This window comes from Phalacrocorax aristotelis, chromosome 4, assembly GCF_949628215.1.
Source record: "Phalacrocorax aristotelis chromosome 4, bGulAri2.1, whole genome shotgun sequence".
Classification (NCBI taxonomy): Eukaryota; Metazoa; Chordata; class Aves; order Suliformes; family Phalacrocoracidae; genus Phalacrocorax; species Phalacrocorax aristotelis.
Genome location: NC_134279.1, coordinates 3,106,157 through 3,126,298, shown reverse-complemented (window position 1 = coordinate 3,126,298; position 20,142 = coordinate 3,106,157). Strand labels below are relative to the sequence as shown.

Here is a 20,142-nt window from a genome sequence, read left to right as displayed (position 1 = left end):
GAATTGCTGTTATAACAGAAGGCAAGCACATGTAGAGAAAAACGTTACAGGTACTAAAAATCAAAGAGGTTTATCTTGACAACACCTATAACTGCTTTCGTAAGAAGTTCAGTGTCACTGACGAGTTCGCCCATCATACCTTTTAAGAACTGAAGAGGCCATGTGTTGGGAGGCATAGTACACAGGCCATCTTAGAAGTCTGTGCCATAACTTTGGTCTGAATGGCCTACAGCTTCCAGCTGTGTGTTGTGCAGGTGTTAGTTCTCAGGCTCAAAGCAGCCCCTACAAATTTGGACAGAACTCTCACAGGCTGCAAGAGCCTGCGAAGCACCTCCATCAGTTCAGTCTGTGCAAAAAGGGCCTGCGAATCCAGGAATACTTGAGAAGGATCCACCTTCAGGAACCACCCACAAGCATAGATCCTTCTCAAATTCAGCTTACAGTTCACATAGTGAAAGATCATTGGATTCGCCAACTATTTACACAGTTTGCATGTGTTCCTTGCAAAGCATATGCTTTACAGCTGACACACAAACAGCTTGCTGTACAAAGCTGCAACCTTAAACACCAAGAAATGCCACAAGCAGAATCCGTGGGTTTCCACAGGCAGTACAGCAGCAGCTTGTTACTACCACATTACTTACGTTAGCTGCAGCACCTGGTCCTCCATCAAGGAGATCAGAGGACAGATGACAATTGCTGTATATCCAGTGTAAACAGGAGGAAACTGGTAGCACAAACTTTTCCCATAGCCTTAAAGGAAAAAAAGAAGGCAGAAGTGAAACATCATGCTTTCTATGCAGCTATAAACACAGCTATGTAAGAGAAGCGCCCCCCCCCCCCCCCAAGATATGTTTGTTCTGCTAGTAGACAAATAAAGCTGTGAGATAACTATTATCAGCATCCATGTGACACCCCTCTCTATACCAAGGTCAGTGACAAAGGCTAGGACAGAAACACAAGTAGCCAGCATAGCTGGCTAAGACTTAGGAGCAGGGCACCCTGCTCGTATGGGCCACATGGACAACCTTCACGTTTGAGTCCTGCTCTCCCCAAAAAAGAAAAGATTTTTCCCTGCTTCTTAGGATGTAAAGGTAACTTACCAGTTGCCATGACAACAAGATTATCTCTTCTGTCTTCTAGAAGAGAAGTGATCACTTTCCACTGGACCCTTTAAGTTAGATAAAGGGGAGTATGTTATTTTTGCCACCATGCTTAACATGTAAATTTCGTGAAACTGCACATTCAGCTGAATTTCGTGTCAGAGAAACCCTTCCGGCTGCCTTTAGAGCACTGTCTTCGCACACTGCAACTACTCAAACGCTCCACCTACTGCAGGTAGTCCCACCAGTGTTACAGCAGGGATCTAAGAGGACTAAGGCAAGCAACATTTGATGCAATCATTCACAGATCACAAAACAAACAGTGTCTCCCATACGTTAATAACCGATCCACACACACTGAAAACTACAATTATCTTCAACACAAGAGATTCTGAACAGGACCTTGATTTGGCCAATTTTTGTCCTCTTGAAGTCTTGTAAGTGTACGTAACTGCAGTCAACTAAAAATCCCTTCCATGCCCGTTACCAAAAGTTTAGGTAACATTTTGAGTAAAACAGCTTCCCCGCCAAGTGCTGCTCTTAGGCTATGTCTTGCACAGAAAACATCCCACCACCAGCAGTCATCCAGGAAGACTTTATCCCGCTCCCATTGAACCTAACAACTGTAACAGCAATGCTCGAGTACATAAGCACATACTGCACCGAGATTACGCCATACTAGAGAGACAGAAGCTGGCCGCTCCTTAGAGTCACATAACAAAGGATAACCAGATTAAGGAAGTTTATCAGAGAATAACATCTGTGCGTTTTGTTGCTCACTGCTTAAAGCGTCTGAACTAGACAAAATACAATAAAGCTTCCATCACAGGAGGTATGCCATCAGAAGAGTCAAGAAACTAATCTTCTACTGTGGAAGTAGAGTATTGTAGTTAACAGCCCCTAAGATTTATTCCGGTATCTTGTTGTGGCAAAGTCTACTTTTCTTTTCCTAGGGATTTTGCACAGGTCCTAGTTTGTCAGTGGTTTTTAAAACAAGTAGTAATAAAAAAATTATTCGAGTTGAAAGAAGGGAAAGAAAATGAACCCTGGAGCATACATTTTAACCGAAGATACACTTACGGTTTGAAAGAAGAATGTCCAAAATAAGTCTTCAGGCACGTGATGTGGCTTTCACTAGGTACTGGCAACAGTGGATCTTTAGTGGGAGAGAAGAGGCAAAAAACCCTTATCTGTAATGAAATTCTAAAGAGACCAAACACTGTCTTGACAAACAACGGTCTGCTCATGGTTAGTGATGCCCAGGACCAAGGACTTAGGCAACTCCAGTGCAGAGAAACAAACTGGAAAGGTATTTCCAGGCTAGAATAAGGATTAAGAAAGCAAAGAGGCTGCTTAGAGATGCAGATAAGAATGTACGGCTTCATTAATAAAGTAATAAAGCAACAGGTATTGTAATGCATAGCTGCATTATTTGGAACATGTTCAGATGAGGTACTAGAGTGCTTTACTAGGCATGCCTTAAAGACCCTACTGAAGTGACACTAACCAGTACCCAACACCACAAATTGCTCAAAGTCACAGTCCAAAAGTTACATACAAGGCGATCCTGATCTTGCTGTGAATGCTGAAGAAACATAGTCAAGACCTCTGTTGAAATTTATCATTAACCTTCAGCAGTAGAAAGCACAACATTTCCACCTAGCTTTTGTCTGTTGGACAAGCGCACATTCCCTGTAACAGCCTATCTTGCTATTGTTTAGAGACATGAACTGAACAAAGAAACAATTAACTCATCGAAGCCCATCTAGCAGCCCATGTTCTGCTCGGAAAAAGCAAGCAGCTCTTCTCCTGGCTGATCCTGTTACTGCCAGTGAGTGTCCACAATCCGACTTCCACAACCAGGGAAGGAGGCTTTCACATACTGACAGTCCAAACAAGCCAAGGCATATTTTACCTCACATTTCAGCCTTTTCTCCCCATGTGATTTGTCTCCCCAGGGCCAGTTCCAAAGCATTAGGTCAAGATCATCCCCAAGGCAGAATTTCCCAAGGTTCCTACTACGAAGCAGCAGTGGGACAACAGAACAAAAGCACGTAGTGCAGGTACCATCCTCCCCTCTGCTGCACACTGAATAGGTCCCCTCAATTCTGCATGACCTCCACATCCCCATATCAGTTTTACTCCCGTCAAGCATACGTACCATCTACTGATCATGGCAGAAGTCAACTCTGCTTTGCCAAAGACACCTTTAACTTTTATTTAATCCTGACACACAGACAAGTACTCCTTCCAAAACCCATTTGAGCTTAAACTTTCCGCTTTAAAAAGCCAAGCACAAAATGGCACTGTGCTTCCACATCTGCTTCTACAGACAGTGGACTTCTGTTTAACGGCCGACTATAATTTAAAACATACCCAAACATTCTTCCTCCTCCTCTTCCCCAATGCCTTCATCTTCATCACCATCTGCTGAAATGTTCAATTCTGTGTCAGGAGTTTTTCTGGCTTCATTGGACTCTCTTTCAGTTAAAACTTCTTTGGAATCACCTACATTTTCTAAAGACTGAGAAATCAGGAGAAAAAGGTTTTTTTGGAGCACATGTCTGAGGTAATATGATATAGGGACTCTTGGGTTTTAATCTACTTATGTCATAATTTAGACCTATTGGCATGCACCATGAAGAAAAGCACAGTGGTCCAACTACTTCATCAGTAGCGTTCAAATTCCAAAAGCCATTTCCAGAGAACCATTACAACTGCTTTTGTTTCTTCTTTGCATAAAGGTCTTTGAAATTTTGAAGACACAGAAAACTTATTTTATCAAACACAGTTGGGGTGGTTTGGGGTTTTTTTTGTTTGGTTTTGGTGGGTTTTGTTTTTCACCCTCCTCCCCCCCCCCCAAATTTCAGCTAAGCCACTTCTCGGTGAAACCTGATTGTGACCAGCCTCCAAAGCACAACAGAAACAGAAAGGATGGGATGTCACATTACACTCCTTGTTTCCAAAACACGGTACTCTGAGGAACACTAACTAAATCCCTTCTACTCAAGTTAGCTTTTTTAACCACAGTAGCATTTATGAAAGATTGACATGCAGCACTGAGAGCCTTCCAGAAGAGACCTGGTCCTTCCCTAGAAGAAAAATCAACTTCTTCCCCCAGACCTTTGTGTCTCTCTTCCTACTTAGCTGTAAGCAACACACTTAACCTTCACATGTGTATGAGCACATGAACACCTGTGACTGTTCTGAACAGCATGTTCAGTCACTTGACTCAAAATACACATAGCACTCTACAGGGATTCAGGAAAAGAGCCAGAGTAAAGCAAAATAAGACTCAACATTAAAAGCTTTTCAGGAAGTAAAAGTTATACCAGTAAAAACACTTTCAAAGAGGCCTGCAAAACACAGCTACAGAATCATTTGACCTACAGCCCAGGTTAGAGGCACTTGCATCACACAAACCTCCCTGTCAGCTCAACCCCTTGGACAAGGGTTTGAATTTATGATACTCGGAGCAGATGAGTTTAAGTCATTACCTGTGCAAACACAGTAAACAGCTGGATCAAGTCCAAGCTGGTTTAAGATAGATACAGTAGGATGCGAGCAACATTGAGGTCTAACGCTAGTAAATTGAATTCTTCAGGTATCCACACATTCATACACCTTCTGTAAGCAACACTGTTTTGCTTCATACTTCCTCCCCTCAAATACACAACACGCCACTGTGACCCAAGAGCATCATCATTACAAATTAAGTTGAAAAACAAAACCCTGAGGCACTCACTTTAAGCATCTCCATTTCCAGTTCTTCATCACTTTCAATGATACAGGAAATATTTTGTTCGTTGTCTGTGGAGCCTGCCTCCTAAGAAAAAAAGACAGAAAAATTGTCAGCAGTTATTGCTTTTTACACCCACAACCTCCAACCTTCTGTACACGCTATAAACCATTTCTGTGCATGCTTTTACTTTTTACCAAATCCCACTAAGCTCAACGTTCAGCTCAAAGTATCTGAGAGAAATATTGGAACATAACAGGCCCTGTAGTGAGATACAGCAGTAGGATCACCAAATGTGTGGAACACTTGGAATATCAGGCAATTATTATCCGATTTAAGAAGCATCAAATCCCATTCAGCAGTCACTGGACGGACTGCTATTTACAGACCCCTTAGAAGATCCGGTTTTTATTTGTGACCAAGTCGGTGATGCTCGAGTGCAGAATCTGCCTCCATACTGCAAGAAATCCTTTGATAACATATTAGCAACTGAAAAGCAAAACTAACCAGACTATCTAGAGCTTCTAGATTCAGTACTCATCCTTCCAACCACATTACTGATGAGCAGCTCAGTGCCTGACTACCCTCACAAGTGTTTTCCAGACTGAGCCCTTATTCCAGCCCACCTTAATGCTCTCTCAGGAATAGCACTGTAGAACCTCTACCAAGTGTCCATAATTAAGTTTTTTTCATTACCTCAGGCACAGCTTCGTTGACCAGTTCTTTTGCAGCCTGACATTCTAAGATCTGAAGTTCTTGCTCCGTAATGTCTAGTGACATGAAGTCGTCTTTGTCTGCTTTGTCCTGAGAGCTGGCTGCTGCAGCCCCATCCTCCACAGCAGCGTTACCTCTCTCTGCCTCTTCATTGCCATGTCCCTCCCAGATGAGAGCTAGTGTAGCATCAGAGCAGATGTTGAAGTCACCTTCAAGTTGTCTAGCAAGTTCTTGCATTTCAACATTTTGCGCTTCAACTTTTGCTGACTTTGCTTCAAGATTCACTGGCGTTGCACCACAGCTCCTCTCCAGTACGGAAGGGGAACCTGAACAAAATAGTGTGCTTCTTAAGGCATTTACTTTCTCTGATATGTCAGCTAGTATTTCCGCAGCCCTAGAAGGTAAAGTAAGAAAGTTAAACCAAGATTAGAGGCAGTTACTACATACGTCTTAGGCACAAGCAGAAACGAGGATTCTGAAGTAGTCTGTTCCTCCAGATAGAGTTTGTCCAAGACTTCACATTTAAAGGCTCATCACTCATGCAACTGGCATTCCACTTCTGTTAAGAAAACTTCATTTCTTTAAACTGAAGAACACAAAAACTCTCCAGAGACACTGCTTGCAGTATTGCCGCCATGCTTGTATCAAGTCTCCATACTTATAGCAGTCAGTGATGTGTGTGTCCCGAGTATTTATGAAGAAAGGTCTTACTGTGCACTTCAGCAAGAAGAAACAGATTCAAAGTTCAGTGTCAAGCCCATTGAAATTAGACCAGTGAAAGCTTCCGTTCCTATGTATAACGACAATATTTTCCTATCAAGTGTACCGTACTTTCTTTTCTTGGAAAAGGAGGCACGGATAACACAGCTATTAACACGTATATTTTGTTGCATGGGACCTCAGGAATCAAGAACGAAACACTGATCATACAGGTGAAGTAGAAACAGGCTGGTAAAAAAAATCTAACCTCTGCAAATTTTCACGTTGTCCAGAGGAGTCAGCGATGTGAGAAGCCAGGTCCTTTATCTCTTCAGCTACTGAAGTCAAGCGCTCCTTCACCCCCGCTGACAACGCATCATCTATAAGAAGCACCGAAGTTATATCACAGTAATTGAGGTCTGACATCTATACACAAATAAGTTCCATTAAAGTAACTGCGTTTCTACATGACGTACAGCTGACAAGATAGCCTTTTCCAGTGCTTAAAAATCAGCCACACTGAATCAGACCATGCTTCCACGTACTGCAGCATCGCATCTCTTCCAGCGGCCCGTTACATGTGCTCAAGGAAAAAGGATACAGAACACAACCGTTGAAAAGTGATCCTCCCCCAGTATACCCTCCAGCTTCCAGAAAGAGCCTCTAACAGATATGCTGACTAAATCAAAGCTGCAAATTGCACCTCAAGTTCAGGGGATAGCGCTGTCACTTCTGTCTTGGATACACAAGTAAAAACTCAGCCAGCACAAAAAGGAGACAAATTTCCCCCCAGCTGCTTTCAACCATAAGCTACATGCAATACTTGGCTTATCAAGCACAGAACTGAACAAAACCTAAGATAATAGAATCACTTGTCTGATCAAGTAAATAACACTAAGCTGCTCTAAAAAAAATGTGAGTCCTGTTTATACACTTCAAGAAAAGCATTACTTCATAGCATTTTTTGTGGTCTCATTTCTTCTTAAGCTAGATTTCTGTCCCTGCATCAGCAGAATTGACATTAACCCACTGAAGTGTTTGCATAAACAAACTGGAGTGACAGCAGGAATAGTTACCCTCTCTGTATACAGCAGAAACAAAAAACATACCAAGACTGCATTCCTACATCACTATGGAAAATAGTTACACAGTATGGTAACCCAGGTCATCTGACAGCCTTTACAGTCCGCTCTCTGGAAGACATCTCTAATCATCCAGAAGCCAGACAATCCTGACACAAAGATACCATGAAAAAGCCTGTCGGGAAATAAACTATGCAATCGTACATTGAATAAACTGCTAATGTTTGAAAGTATAATTTACCTCTTCTTACACAAAATTGCCTGTCACCATTATTCATATTTTTCAGTTTTTGGTAAATGATGAAGCCAGCCTGCAAAAGCAACGAAAAAAAATTAGTACTCAATGCTCTGCAGAAAAACAACATCTTAGAGATAAAACAAAAAACCCAAGGATTAATTCAAACCAGGGCATGAATACATTGTGAACAGCAAATTCAGAGCTGTTGGCCCATGGTGTACAGCGGTCAATGGTCTGCCTTAGCACATTGTTTATCACAACCAGGTTATGTCTTACAGAATGCTTCAAAAAAGGTCCTAAGTCCTGACTTAGGGTCCATATTATGGTGGATACTCCTATACTGATGCCAGCACTGTAATCTCATCAAGTTAGCTGCAAACAGAGAGCTCTAAGTACTCTGCTCCCAGTCTCACCATCTGCTCCACCTCATTCACATTTTATGTAGTGCTCCAAGAGAATAGCTATGAAACTACTAAGATAGATTCTGTGTGCTTAATATTTCCCTCGATATGAATAATAAGTTCTAACAGGAAAATACAGCCTAAAGCCAGGAATGTGCTAATTAGGCTACACATGTTAACCAAAGCATCTTAAAGAGGAAAGAGAAAGAAACAAGTTACTCCCTTATGTTTGCTGTGAGGCTCCAAGAGGCAGGCCAGGTGAACAGAGAGTTGCAGAAAGAGCTGGCTACAGCAGGTGCACCAGGCACCAAAAATAGAGCTCCTTTCCTTACTGTTTGGGTTTTAACAGGTGTTAAACCCTCCACAGTTTCACTAAATTAGAAAATATGCAATTTTTCCTGACTCAGAAAAGAAGAGACCACCGTCCCACTTCCCTTTCTCTAACCTCACAACAGACATACAAGCCTGAGGGGGTTTTACTTCGCTGCCATAAAGAACCATTTCCTCCCAGGAAGCAGGCAGCACCCAGCAGCATATTGATAAATCCCTCCACAGGACTGCAGGAAAACGACACTTTTTTCCCACAGTGTGAAAGAGTAGGGACTTCTACAGAGCTACAAAAAATCATATGCAACTAAATTACTGTTCCTAGTAATTTATGCTACAGTTCTACAGTATTATCCACCGGAGAAGGATGTATTTCTTCAGAGTTGCTTACTAATTTTATCTCACATATTATATTCAGCAGCATTTTGGTTCACAAGCAGGTCAAGAAAGATGACAAAAAACCCCAGTAGAAAACGCATCCAGAAGTGCTAACAAGCTACAGTGCATACCTGCCGGCAAGGGAACCAAAGAATAATTAGCCACTCTTCACTTCCATCAGCGATTATCGTCCTTAAATGCACATTAGCCATGTTACAGCTATGTGGGATAATCACGCTGCAAAAGTTTAGGCTTACCCCTTACAGACTGATGTAAAACTTGCCCAACTACTCCCATCAAAACTCGCTTCCCCGAGGTGACAACTTGAAGTGAGTCCTAATGGACAGACACTCCTTAGGCATACTTGTCGGTGCCTGTGTTACTTGGCACCTTCAGTGCACAGCAGAACTTCCAGGAGCTCTGCTTTGTGAATAGACTTCAAAAGAGGGACATCTTCCAAAGCCATGAAACATTAAATAAGGACCTCCTGGGAGGCTCAAGGCTGCTATGGAATGGGGGGTTCTTTCTTCCATCTACATTCAATCTCCTACATGAAACATCCACCACGATATCCTCTTTACATTATCTCCGCAACGAGACAGGTTACCCAGTCAGGTACAAGCAGTACCATTTTCAACAGAGAAAATATTATGAAGCTCTGGATGAACACTGCGGTTTAAAAGCTTAAGACAGTCAAGGAATTGGACAGCAACCGTCTCAGTGGCATTTCCACCTTTCAGCATCCCATATGCACAGCTGGCCTCACAGTTGTCCTATGTTCTGCAGCAAAAAGGCATTAAAACCAGCAGCTAACAGGACATTAGAGAAGGACATTATTAATATGGGTGGAATGGTGATCTCTTATACGTACATAGGCATCTGTGGCTGCATACACTTTTTGCTCCTCATTGAGGGGAAACTCTTCCCAGTTACTACAGCGGACAGATGTATCCTTCAAAAGCTGCTTGCCAAAAAGGTGTTTCACCAGACCATTCAGGCTCCATGTCTCCTTACACTTCAGCTGGAGAACAAAACAAACACACAGAGGACTTGTGTAAAGGGGAAAGCAACTGGACCTGGCAGAAAGCATTCTTAGAAGCAGCAAAGTGCACTTAATCCCTCATGAAAAGCAACGAGCTCTGGGTTAGTCAGAACCAACTAGTTTCTCAAAGCAGTAACTGTTCTCCAGGCCCAATTCAGCTCTCATTATATTTGAAGTCGTTTGGCCATTCTAAAACTGTACTTCCCTGCCCTGAAACTGCATTGTTAGAGGACATGCCTACATTGTCAAGCTGGAAAGATGGTATGAGGGCCAGATCAGTCCACGCAGTGTGAGGGGGTGTTGTCACACTACAAAAAATAGGAAATACCTATACAATTTAGTCTCCTGGTTGCTAAAATAAAAGCCAGACTTCAGCAGCAACCCCTCTCTCCTTCAGAAATTTTCTGTTATTTGCCTTTCTAACTAGAGAAACTCAAACACCAGGAATTTAATAAATACAAACAGAGGAATATTTAAGTCTGCTCTAAGTGTTTTGTCATCTTCTGCAACTCTGAGGCCAAGCACAAGCAAAAAAAAGTGCAGTTATAGACCACACTCACTACTATTCAGTGTGCTGGGAAGCACTTCAGCAGAAGTCTCTAGAAGTTACCCCACGGCCCTGCTGTTTTCAATTGCTTTTGTAATCCTACTTGTCAATCACAGTTGCTACACTCTATTGTCTTAATAGCCCATTTGGGAAACTTCCCTTCAGACCCCAAGAATCCAGGGCTCACGGGCACAGCCTTCTGCTATTCCAACTTGCTAGCACTTGCAAAGCATTTTGCAGAACTATCGAGCCTAACAGCAACAGTGCAGCATTAATCGGCTCATCCCCCTAAATCTGGTATATAAAAACCCCAACGAACTGTTCATTTTGGGTTTCCCCCGGACCTCCCCCTCGCATCGTGCCATTACATACAACCCTATTCTTTGTCCCCTCAAGTTTCACTTTGAGGATAATTTTTGGTTTGTTTTCTCTTTAACAGCGGACTTTAAAGCTGCTATCAGAGACCACGTTGCTCATCTTCATAACAAACTATCCTCGAGTCATACGCTGAGATTAAAAAGGGGGGAGGGAACCGAGGAAACTCCAAGTCTGAAAAGAAACAGCTCCTTCTACTGCTTGAGCAAAACAGCTTAGTTTTTATGATTTCTAACCCACTAGAAAAGGAAACTTCGAGGTGGCTCATGGAGAGTACTGCCCCAAATGTTGACAATACATCACACTCCCCTCCCCACACTGTGATTTAATCACACAGGGTATAGAAAGCACAGAAAAGATAAAAGCGTAAGTAGTATTCTCTGGGCATAAGCCTCTGTCCTCGACCAGGAAGCTACAATTGTTGTTATTATCCTAACAAAAAGCGCACAGAAGGAAAGAGAAGTACATGGAGAGACCAAGTACAAGTACAAGTAAGGAGAAGCCTTGCATACATGAAAAGAAACATTTTAAGAGACAACAGAAATAAGAATGGCAGCATTATTTGGAAGGTTGCTTTTGCTTCTTCCCTAATGAGACAGCACAGATCTGCCTACATCAAATGATATCCAACCAAAAACCAACCGAACTGAAATTCAGGGTGTGCCACATGGAATACTACTTGCAAACAATGGGTCATCAGGTGCTGGAAGCTGCCAACATGCGACAGCAGAGGTGACACCAACTTCAGTCATAGAACCGAAGACATTTCTACGGCCCCAGACCATGTGGCAAACACCTCCACACAGAGGACTTAAAGGAAGACCTTGACACTTCCTTCCAGCACCAAGCCAGCCATGGCACAAGGGCTGCCTCCCCTCAAACAGGCATCGCTCCTTCACTGCCTCCCCAGCATTTCTTGAATCCTATTTTAAAGGTTCAGCCGTTGCTGGCACAAGTACACCATTTCCAGCAGACCCCGACTTGACACAATCTGGCCATTTCCATCACTAGCAAGTAAAGAAAATGCACCTGCAGCAGATTTAGGAAGCCATCCCTTGTAAATGCAAAAAGGTTAACAAACCTTAAAGGGGACAAACGTTTGTTAAGAAGTGGCTCTCTGAAAGACAGGACTTAGTTCTGCAGATTTTCTTGAGGTTTCTTTTTAAGCTTTTTTAAAAAAATAAGTTATAATACATCTGTGCTTTATTCTACAGAACACATTTCCTATCAAAATTGAACTCCTGTGAAGACAAGGAAGCCTCCTTTTGTATAACACAACAACAAGATTCCCTCCCACAACAAAAAGGTTTTAAGTTTTACTTTCTCATTAGCAACGTCAGCCAGCTCCACAAAGCTCTTCAGTTTGATCTCAAAGTCACTCATCAGCTTCCATTGATCTCCCTCAATTCCTACGCCAACCTTTTTAATTGTTTCATCTTCGAGCAGTCTTTTGAGTCCCTTGGGAAAACCTAAAATAGATTAAGCCCAAACATGAGAAACTAAATACTGGAAGATGCCAGAACGTCTAATGGAAATGACAAAATCCTAGCACAAAGGCCATCTGCAAAAGCCTGGCTTTTAGAGCAAAAGCCCCTAGAGCTGCTCTGTTTATGTGACTGTTTATACTCTGGAATGAGTGGAAACACCAATTGGTTTTAACATATCATCTGCAGAACAAGCAGGAATGAAATATCTGAAATCAGCAAATTCATTCTGCATCTGAAAACACATCAGGTAAAAAAAATTAAGCAACCTTTTTTAGTAATCAGTAAGACAAACAAAATCACATAACAAAAAGACAACCTTCAACTGGAAAAGATCTTTTAATTCTCAGAATCAGATGCTCACAAAACAAAATGCAATATTATTTTCCCCATTATTCCTACCCAGTTTTTGCTACTTCATATTCCTGGGAAACAGTTTAAACCATAAGCAGGGGGAATCACCAGGAAAACAGATTCTGTGGAGGCATACTCAGTGCTACCACTGGGCTGGTCCAACAGTAGCATTTGTAAAACAGAATTCACCAACCAAATCCCCCACCAAGCCAGCACTGTGAGTAAGAAAAAAAAAATATTCGAGGATGCACACTAATGCCAAGTATTATATTTTGATTTATCCCAAAGCGCTGGCACAGGAATCCCAGATCGAAGGGTATTTTCAAGTTTACAGCACAGAACAGAAGCATGCAGCATACCTACCTAGTTCTCTACAGGAGGGAACAGACACAAACACTTCATATTTGAATAAAATGCAGCCTTTTTCTCCCCTCTGTGTTTGCTTCCATTTAAAATTCAGAGCATCTTATTTAAATACATACCTTCAGGAACACACAGCTGGATACCTTGAATTAGACTCAAGTGTAATTCTAGTACCTACTAACACGCAATATTGCACAAATGCATAGTACTTGGTATCTGGCTTGGTTCTGGTTTCAAATTTCACCTTTTCACTCCTGTAATATGTAGTTATATACTTCAACAATCACTTTGCACCACTGATTTTATTTTTACACAACTATTTCCACACTTGCACAGCTCCCACTGACACACTATCCAGACACTTTTGCCACTATGGCTACAATGAGCCATGTCATCGACTGCTAAGTTGCAGTTCAGTATTTTATTAGTTTAAAGCATTAAAAAAGCTGTTGAAAGCCCACAGAACTGCAGTAGCCGGTGCTGTAAGGTGCAGAGCGGGCACACCGTTGCCAGAGCACCTCAGCCGTAACACAACAGGGAGAATCCTCTGTAGAGGAAAGGAAAACAGTTGAGCCGGATAAATGCCTGCAACATACACAGCTGACTTACTGAACAAGTAATTTTTACCTAATATCATCATCATTAAAACCTTCAAGGACAGGGACTTCCCTGCAGAGGGCCTGTGCTCCATTTCTACCACCTTATTTCTAGAAAAGTGACTGTATGAACTGAAAAGGTCAAACTATACTAAGACTGCAACCCGAGTAACAGGCCACATTTTTTATAAGTCTGTAAAGAAGAAAGATTAAGTAGAAGATTCTTGATAATCTTCCTCATAAATATATCTACTTTTTGTCCTTTATACTCAGTCCAAGAGCTCTCTACTCTTACTCCTGCAGAAGGAAGATTTTTTTTTGTTGGTACGACAGAAAAAATGGCAAGTCTTACTCAAGTGGCCAATTCCGCAAACACCTACGTTGCTGTAGATCAAGTTATTCTGCCTAATAGGCAGAAACTGGCTGTGGTTCCTGCAAAAAGGCTGACGTCTCAGTTCAAAGTGCATCCCCCACTGGCAAGAGGTTTTTAGAAAGCAATTCAGCAGGAAGCACCATCTTCTGCTGTAACACACAGCGGCCCACGTGCAAGCGTACTCGACATCAACACACTGACATCTTTGCTTTTAGAATCAAAAGCATTTCAGCTCTTATTGACTCTCCTTCCCTCAGCTTCCTTTCCTCAAATCTTTCTCTTTTGTGCACTCGTACCTTTCTGCCTCCCAGACTGAATAGCCTCCAGCAATTAAATTTTCCACCCCATTTGCTGTAAATGACAAAGGATTGAACACCAACATTAAAATTATCGCTATTATACCTCAGCATGCACACCCAAGGGAAATCAGAGACATCTCACAGGCATAATTTCAATCTAACATTCTAACCAAAGGTTATAAAATTGCAGCCTCTTTCTCCCATTCCTATTTTCCCTATTTGGAAGCTTTTATTCACATCCATAATGAATTCAGACTCTGTTGAGCACACCCCCTTATATCCCCACAGCTGCATCACTCCAGGTATCCAGTGTTCTTTCTCAAAACCAATGCCACAAAACGCAGGTATGAGGAACAAACAGCATGACAGCCATCATTTTTGAGGGTTTCTGTTATTGAAGCCAAATGAAAAAGAAACACAGCCTGCTAAATTTAGGTTCGTTGTTTATTTTGGCACTAAACAGAAAACTCACTGTATGAGCAGGGAATTAAATTTTTAAAACTGAATTAAAATATCCTTTCCCAGAGAGAAAAACAATCCTCACGTAAGATCCTTTTGCCCTGCTCAGAACCTAAAAGGCTGTATGCCAGCACACAGGACAAGTCTTGGACTAAGGTGCCCTTGATGTACATAGGCAATACTCAAAGAATAAATCCCTTTATTATAGGCGGGAAAGGGGGAAGAAGGATGGATTTTTACTATTCAGCATAGTGTGAAATATCTGCTGTTTGTCAAGGCTGAGGTTCAAACTTAATCACAAGAAACAGAGGGGTACTCATGCCCTAACTAATAACAAGAGAGGAAGTACAGTACCTGACATTGAAGAGATGTGAAACAAATAACACTTCTGCTCACTTATACATATCTGGATTACAGCTACTTTCGCCATTTTTCCTTTAGTATATGATGGTGGCCATTCAATATCAAATCCAACAGCAGCCCCATCTGATAAACTCTGCCTGAAAAGAAATGGACATTCTTCACATTCAACTGTTCTTCTACCAGTATTTAAATCATCAGGCTTAAGTCATCTTGCATAAAGGTAACTAAGAGGATCACAGCCAGCGAATCTTTCCTTTCACGTGCACAGGACACATCATCTATTTTAAAGTCAAGACCATAAGGAGGTGGAATTCCTGCTGGCCCCAAAAAGCTACAAGAAACCCTTCAAGCCTTAACAGATCTTACCGTGTGCAAACAGTAGCATAGCATGCCTCAGGAAACAGCCAGATACAAAAGGTGATGGAACAATTTATGTTCCCTGGAAAGCCTATTCTTTACCTATCCCGCTGCGCTTAAAGCTTTGTACGGTATTTTTTCCCCATAATATGAGCCATGCTATGCAAAAAGGAGGGAAAAATAATAATCTATTTATCTCAAATTTACTACCTTTTATTCAAACATACAGTCGCCAGGCTATGCTTGACTTCTTACAGTTCATATTTCCCCATAAAGTAATTGAAGTTAATGGACTATCCATACTGCGAAAGGCAAAATACCTGCATTTACTGCTTTTGCTTAAAGGGACTGCAAGGTCCAGCAACGGCACCTCCGTTAGAAGACCCAATGAAAAACTTGAACTCCATAACAGCACAATGGAGAGGTATTGTTAAACCACCACACACTGTAGGGAAAGCGGGCATCTCACATGGATAATCCACCATCATGAGAAATAGGTTCAGTTTGTGCTCGCAACCAGTAAGGCGTATTTTCCACGCGTAACAAGACAGCCAACACAACCAGATGTTTTCTCTGGCTGAACTGTTGACCTCTGGACACAAATGCACAATCAGCCAGGAGACAGAGAGAAGAGCCAAGTCCGCTGCAGAATGGAAAAAGCACTCAAAAGCATTAAAAAACCAGAATAAAAGCTATTACCTGATATCTTCCGAGAGAAGGGAACAGTCGCTGGCTTCGTAGCTATAAACAATAGAGCCGCAGAACTCTAGGAACGGCAGCCCATCTTCCAAAACGCTCCTCTGAACAGGAGATTTCTGGCAAACAACACAGGGAAGAGGCTCCATTACCGGCCACACCTGACCTTGCCACAGAGATGCAGCAGCACCGCAACCGCTGCGTGCAACTTGCATGCTGTACCCCAGCGAGGCTGGCACCGCAGCCACTGACAGTGGTTACTGAAACCTTGCAGCTCCACATGCAGGGCCCACATCACTATTAACTAAAAAATAGGGTGACACCACCACCCCCTTTATAAAAACATTTGGGTTCATGCCCTGATTTCTTTGCCTAACTCCGAGCACTCAGACTAAAATCATGCAGGCTGAGTTTTCACCTCAGTTGAGTTGAATTCTTCCCACCAAAGATATTCAGTAGCTTTCCAAAAACAAGGTTAGGGAAAGATCCATTTGTGATAGCATCAAAACCCCTTCAACAGTACTTTAAATGCTGCAGCACTTGCACACCTCAAATTTGAGGGAAAACAATATTTGAAAGAATGGACCATAATTTGTTAAGTCATTTTCCAAGTCATGCAAACCTGGTCAGGCTAAAACACACTGACACGTCGCTATTTTGGCAGAGCTGCATGCAGCAGCTCACTTGGCCCATTTCCTTGGTCCCACATTTCAGCCAGCCCACTTCACTTAACCCTGCCAGATATAACACACGACGAGCTTCACAAATGTCTAAGTGAACTCCACACATTTAAAGCTAGGTGCAATATTTAAAAGGAACGATATCCTCCATCAACTAGTGAATACTTGATTACAAACTGAAGCTTTAAGCACATGTGGTAAAGTGAAATATAACACTCCAGTTGGTGGTTTTCCCCCCCCTCCCTTTCAGAAATATATTTACTACAAGCTACTGGCTGATAAACTTATTTGAACTGCAAAGCTTCTGATGACATTGACCTGCCTGAAAAAACCTTCAGGCTGGTTAAAAACATGCGAGTAAGCTACGATGCCAGTAATAGTAAATATGGTTAAACATCACACAATAACACTTGAAGGAAACAATCTTGTCCATCAGAAGAGGCCACAATACACAAAAGTTTTAATACAGTTCCAGAAACAGTAAGTTGCCTAGAAGGGGGAGATTCTGAAACAAACACAGGCAGTCCTGATTTTATGCTTGCGCAACAAAATATTTCCTCTGGTTAATGAAGTGTGCAAGTACAATCAAAACCCTTCCTCAAAGAGCTGGTTGAGGCAGGGTGGCACAGCACACGGGCTGCACCACAGCAAATAAAACCATGTTAGGTTTAACCGACTTTTTTAAATACCCACACTACTAATCTTTTACTCCCACTTATAGAAAGAAAAAAGCAGAAGACTCAGTTCAGCAGTTCCCATTAATTAGTTTTCTAATTGTTAAGGCAGTCTCAGATGTTATGGGGAAGGGGGGGCCATTCCAGTGGGAAGTTTTATACTGAAACTGCTCATATATACAGGAAAAAAACCCATCCAAGGACACATTAAGATTCTCGGAACACCAGAAATTGACATAATCTCGATGAGCCATCAATGTTAATACCTCTGAGCTGCAAAACCTTCTGGAATACCAGACGTGCAAATGTAGAAAGCTGGGGGCTGGGGGGCCTTACCAGAACCAACTCCCTTGCCAGGCTATAGCCCGAGGTCACAGCGTTTTGAGGTCTCAGGTTACAGAGATGAACCACCACCCCGCCCAGTCCTTGCTGCTGTACAGCCCATAATACCAGGCAATCAATGCATCAAAAGCTTCCTTACACTTGGGTAGTTTTGCCACTGAAATTCAAGATGTCAGGAAGAAATTTCTACAAAGATAATAGCAACAGCCACTGGTCGATACATGAGGTTAATTAAGAAGAGTGAGACATGAACAAATTAATTCAGCCAGTAATGACACTGGAGTCCCTAAATTACAGTTCATAGGACAAAAACAGCTGTAAACACTCACAAATACCAGAGGCACAGGTGTAACTCAAAGCCTGTGGACCAACCTTGTTTTATTAAGCAGCCTGCAACTGACTAAATTTCCCCCATGTGATGACCTACCTTTTTATCACCCAAAACTCCCTCTTGGTTTTGTGTGAGCATCCACTGAGGATATTTATTCTGCAGACTAGTACTTAGGAAATCCATTTTATTCATTTGTTCCACATTTCTGTTACTTTTACATAAAAAAGAGGAAAAAAATAGAGCAGTCAGTAGTTTGTACAGGGACAGGCTGCTGCTATCATCAGGCCAAAACAAGGTTACAGATAACTACCTTGAACTTAAAATGCTTTGTGCACTAATATGGACCCTTACAGAGCTGCCCACATTAAACAGTGGAAGAGCTTTAGGAGTGATATTCTTGTCCACATGACAGTAGGAAAAATAAGCAAAAACTCAGGAAAACCACTTAGAATTCCTTCTGGGAAAGGAAGTTCAGTCTAGTTTTATGGAGACCAGGGACTCAGAACAGGGGAGTACCCCTACTGCCATCTCTGGTCAACACAGCCCTTGTCAATTAGACAAATTTATGTGGTGTTTTAGATAACAGCATAGGAACCAGCCACCTGGCATAAACACCGCCAGCTCCATTTGCTGACAAACAAGGCCAAAAAAACTGAAATTCAAAGCAAGAACTATCAGACTCATACAAACATTGCCCCAAGGCCTGCGTTTCCTGCACAGGCCCTCAGGACTGTGAGCCCACAACCAGGATACGCAAAAAAACACGTAGAATTTCTAGGGCAAACTACAGCCAAACAAGGCCCAATCTGCTATTTATCTCTGGTGCACACTGGATGATGGCTGAAGTTTCTTACTAATTTGCCAGCGCCAGACTGAAACAAAATGAGCTCACCAAGCAGAGGCAGCCTATTCCCAGGGCATCAGGAAGCAGGGCGCACCCCCTGGAACAGGAAGGCACTCCACAGAGGAGTTAGGAAGACAGGCTGTCCAAAACAGCAGGAGATTTTCAGCCCTGATAGCTGGGGTTTTCTTTCAAGGAAGCAGAGCAGGATTTCCTAGCTGTGAGCAAACAAGGACATGATCAGAGATGTTCCAGCTTCTCCCTAGACTGCTTCTAGTATGACTTAGAAATCCTCCTGGAGATGAAACAAAACAGTTCACAAAGAAAAAGATTCTCATCCTGCTTCTTCCCAGCAGTCCCCAGGTGCTCCATACACATTAACAACATTGAGCCACTACTGTCTTTGTGAGAACATCCTTGTTGGCGAGGAAGCGAGGCTGGGAACTAAGTACAAATCCTCGGCTGTTTGTTGATTAGGACAAACCCGTGCTGTTTCACTTCTTCAGTCCTCAAAAACTCGTTCTGATTTTTTTCTTTTTAATTGATTACCTAGGCTAGGCAGACTTTTTTTCTCTTGGTTACCTATCCACTTCTGCAGCAGCATAACCAACGACGCCCTCCAAAGCAACTTCAAATAGTATTTTAATACTAAAAGAGGCCCAAAAGAGCCCCGAACAGGCGCTTGAGTTAGAGCCACCCCGCTCCTGGGAGCCCCAGTCGCCGCAGAGAAGGGACAGCGGCAGAAGAGCTACAGCAAAGGGGGGCCGCGCCGCAGCAGCGGCACCGCCAGCTGCCGCCCCACAGCGAGGCGTCTTCTCGCCAGAGAACGGGGAGGCCGCCACGCCGCCTCCCGGTACCGCGGGGCGGGAGGGGCCCGGCGGCCACGCTGAGGGCCCGGGCCCCGGCGTCCCCCTCGGAGGCGGCCCGCTCCGCGCGCTCCCCCACCCGATCCCGGACACCCGCTCCTCTCTGGGCCCACGGCCGCCACTCACCCGAGCCCACGCTCCGCGCTACCGGCGGCTGCGCACGTCTTAGGCGGCGCGACGCGGCGCGCTGTTAATACGTCACAGAGGCAACCGGCTCCGCCCCCCCGCCTCCCCCGCCCCGTCTCCCCCCCCCGCCCCGAGCGGCGGCGGCGGCGGCGGCGGGAGGTTACTCGAGGTGACGCGCATGCGCGATGGGGCGGTGGCCCGGCGGCCGCGGGGCATTGTGGGTAGTGTAGTCCCGGGGCCGGGCGGGCCGCGCACCCTCCGGCGGGCCGGGGCTCCCTCCGCGCCGCCGCCGC

The 20,142-nt window shown here is 43.3% G+C and overlaps 1 protein-coding gene across 5 annotated transcripts in view; it reads right to left on the bottom strand.

Annotated features, from left to right (window-relative positions):
- Window positions 1–19,935, bottom strand: part of WRN (WRN RecQ like helicase) — a 45,809-nt gene extending 25,874 nt beyond the window's left edge. For 2 of the 5 annotated variants that reach the window (XM_075090053.1, XM_075090055.1), the window contains exons 1-15: window positions 19,850–19,935; window positions 18,909–19,075; window positions 18,113–18,227; window positions 15,993–16,108; window positions 14,928–15,073; window positions 11,966–12,114; window positions 9,553–9,702; window positions 7,579–7,648; window positions 6,524–6,635; window positions 5,539–5,950; window positions 4,849–4,929; window positions 3,480–3,627; window positions 2,184–2,259; window positions 1,104–1,171; window positions 645–753 (exon numbers count right to left, since the gene is read on the bottom strand). In XM_075090053.1, the coding sequence (XP_074946154.1) occupies window positions 645–753; window positions 1,104–1,171; window positions 2,184–2,259; window positions 3,480–3,627; window positions 4,849–4,929; window positions 5,539–5,950; window positions 6,524–6,635; window positions 7,579–7,648; window positions 9,553–9,702; window positions 11,966–12,114; window positions 14,928–15,073; window positions 15,993–16,108; window positions 18,113–18,208 (1,733 nt within the window). In that variant the 5' untranslated portion in view covers window positions 18,209–18,227; window positions 18,909–19,075; window positions 19,850–19,935. The remainder of the gene's footprint in view (window positions 1–644; window positions 754–1,103; window positions 1,172–2,183; window positions 2,260–3,479; window positions 3,628–4,848; window positions 4,930–5,538; window positions 5,951–6,523; window positions 6,636–7,578; window positions 7,649–9,552; window positions 9,703–11,965; window positions 12,115–14,927; window positions 15,074–15,992; window positions 16,109–18,112; window positions 18,228–18,908; window positions 19,076–19,849) is intronic. The other 3 variants (XM_075090054.1, XM_075090056.1, XM_075090057.1) reach the window with 3 other exon arrangements.
- Between the last annotated feature and the right edge of the window lie 207 nt (window positions 19,936–20,142).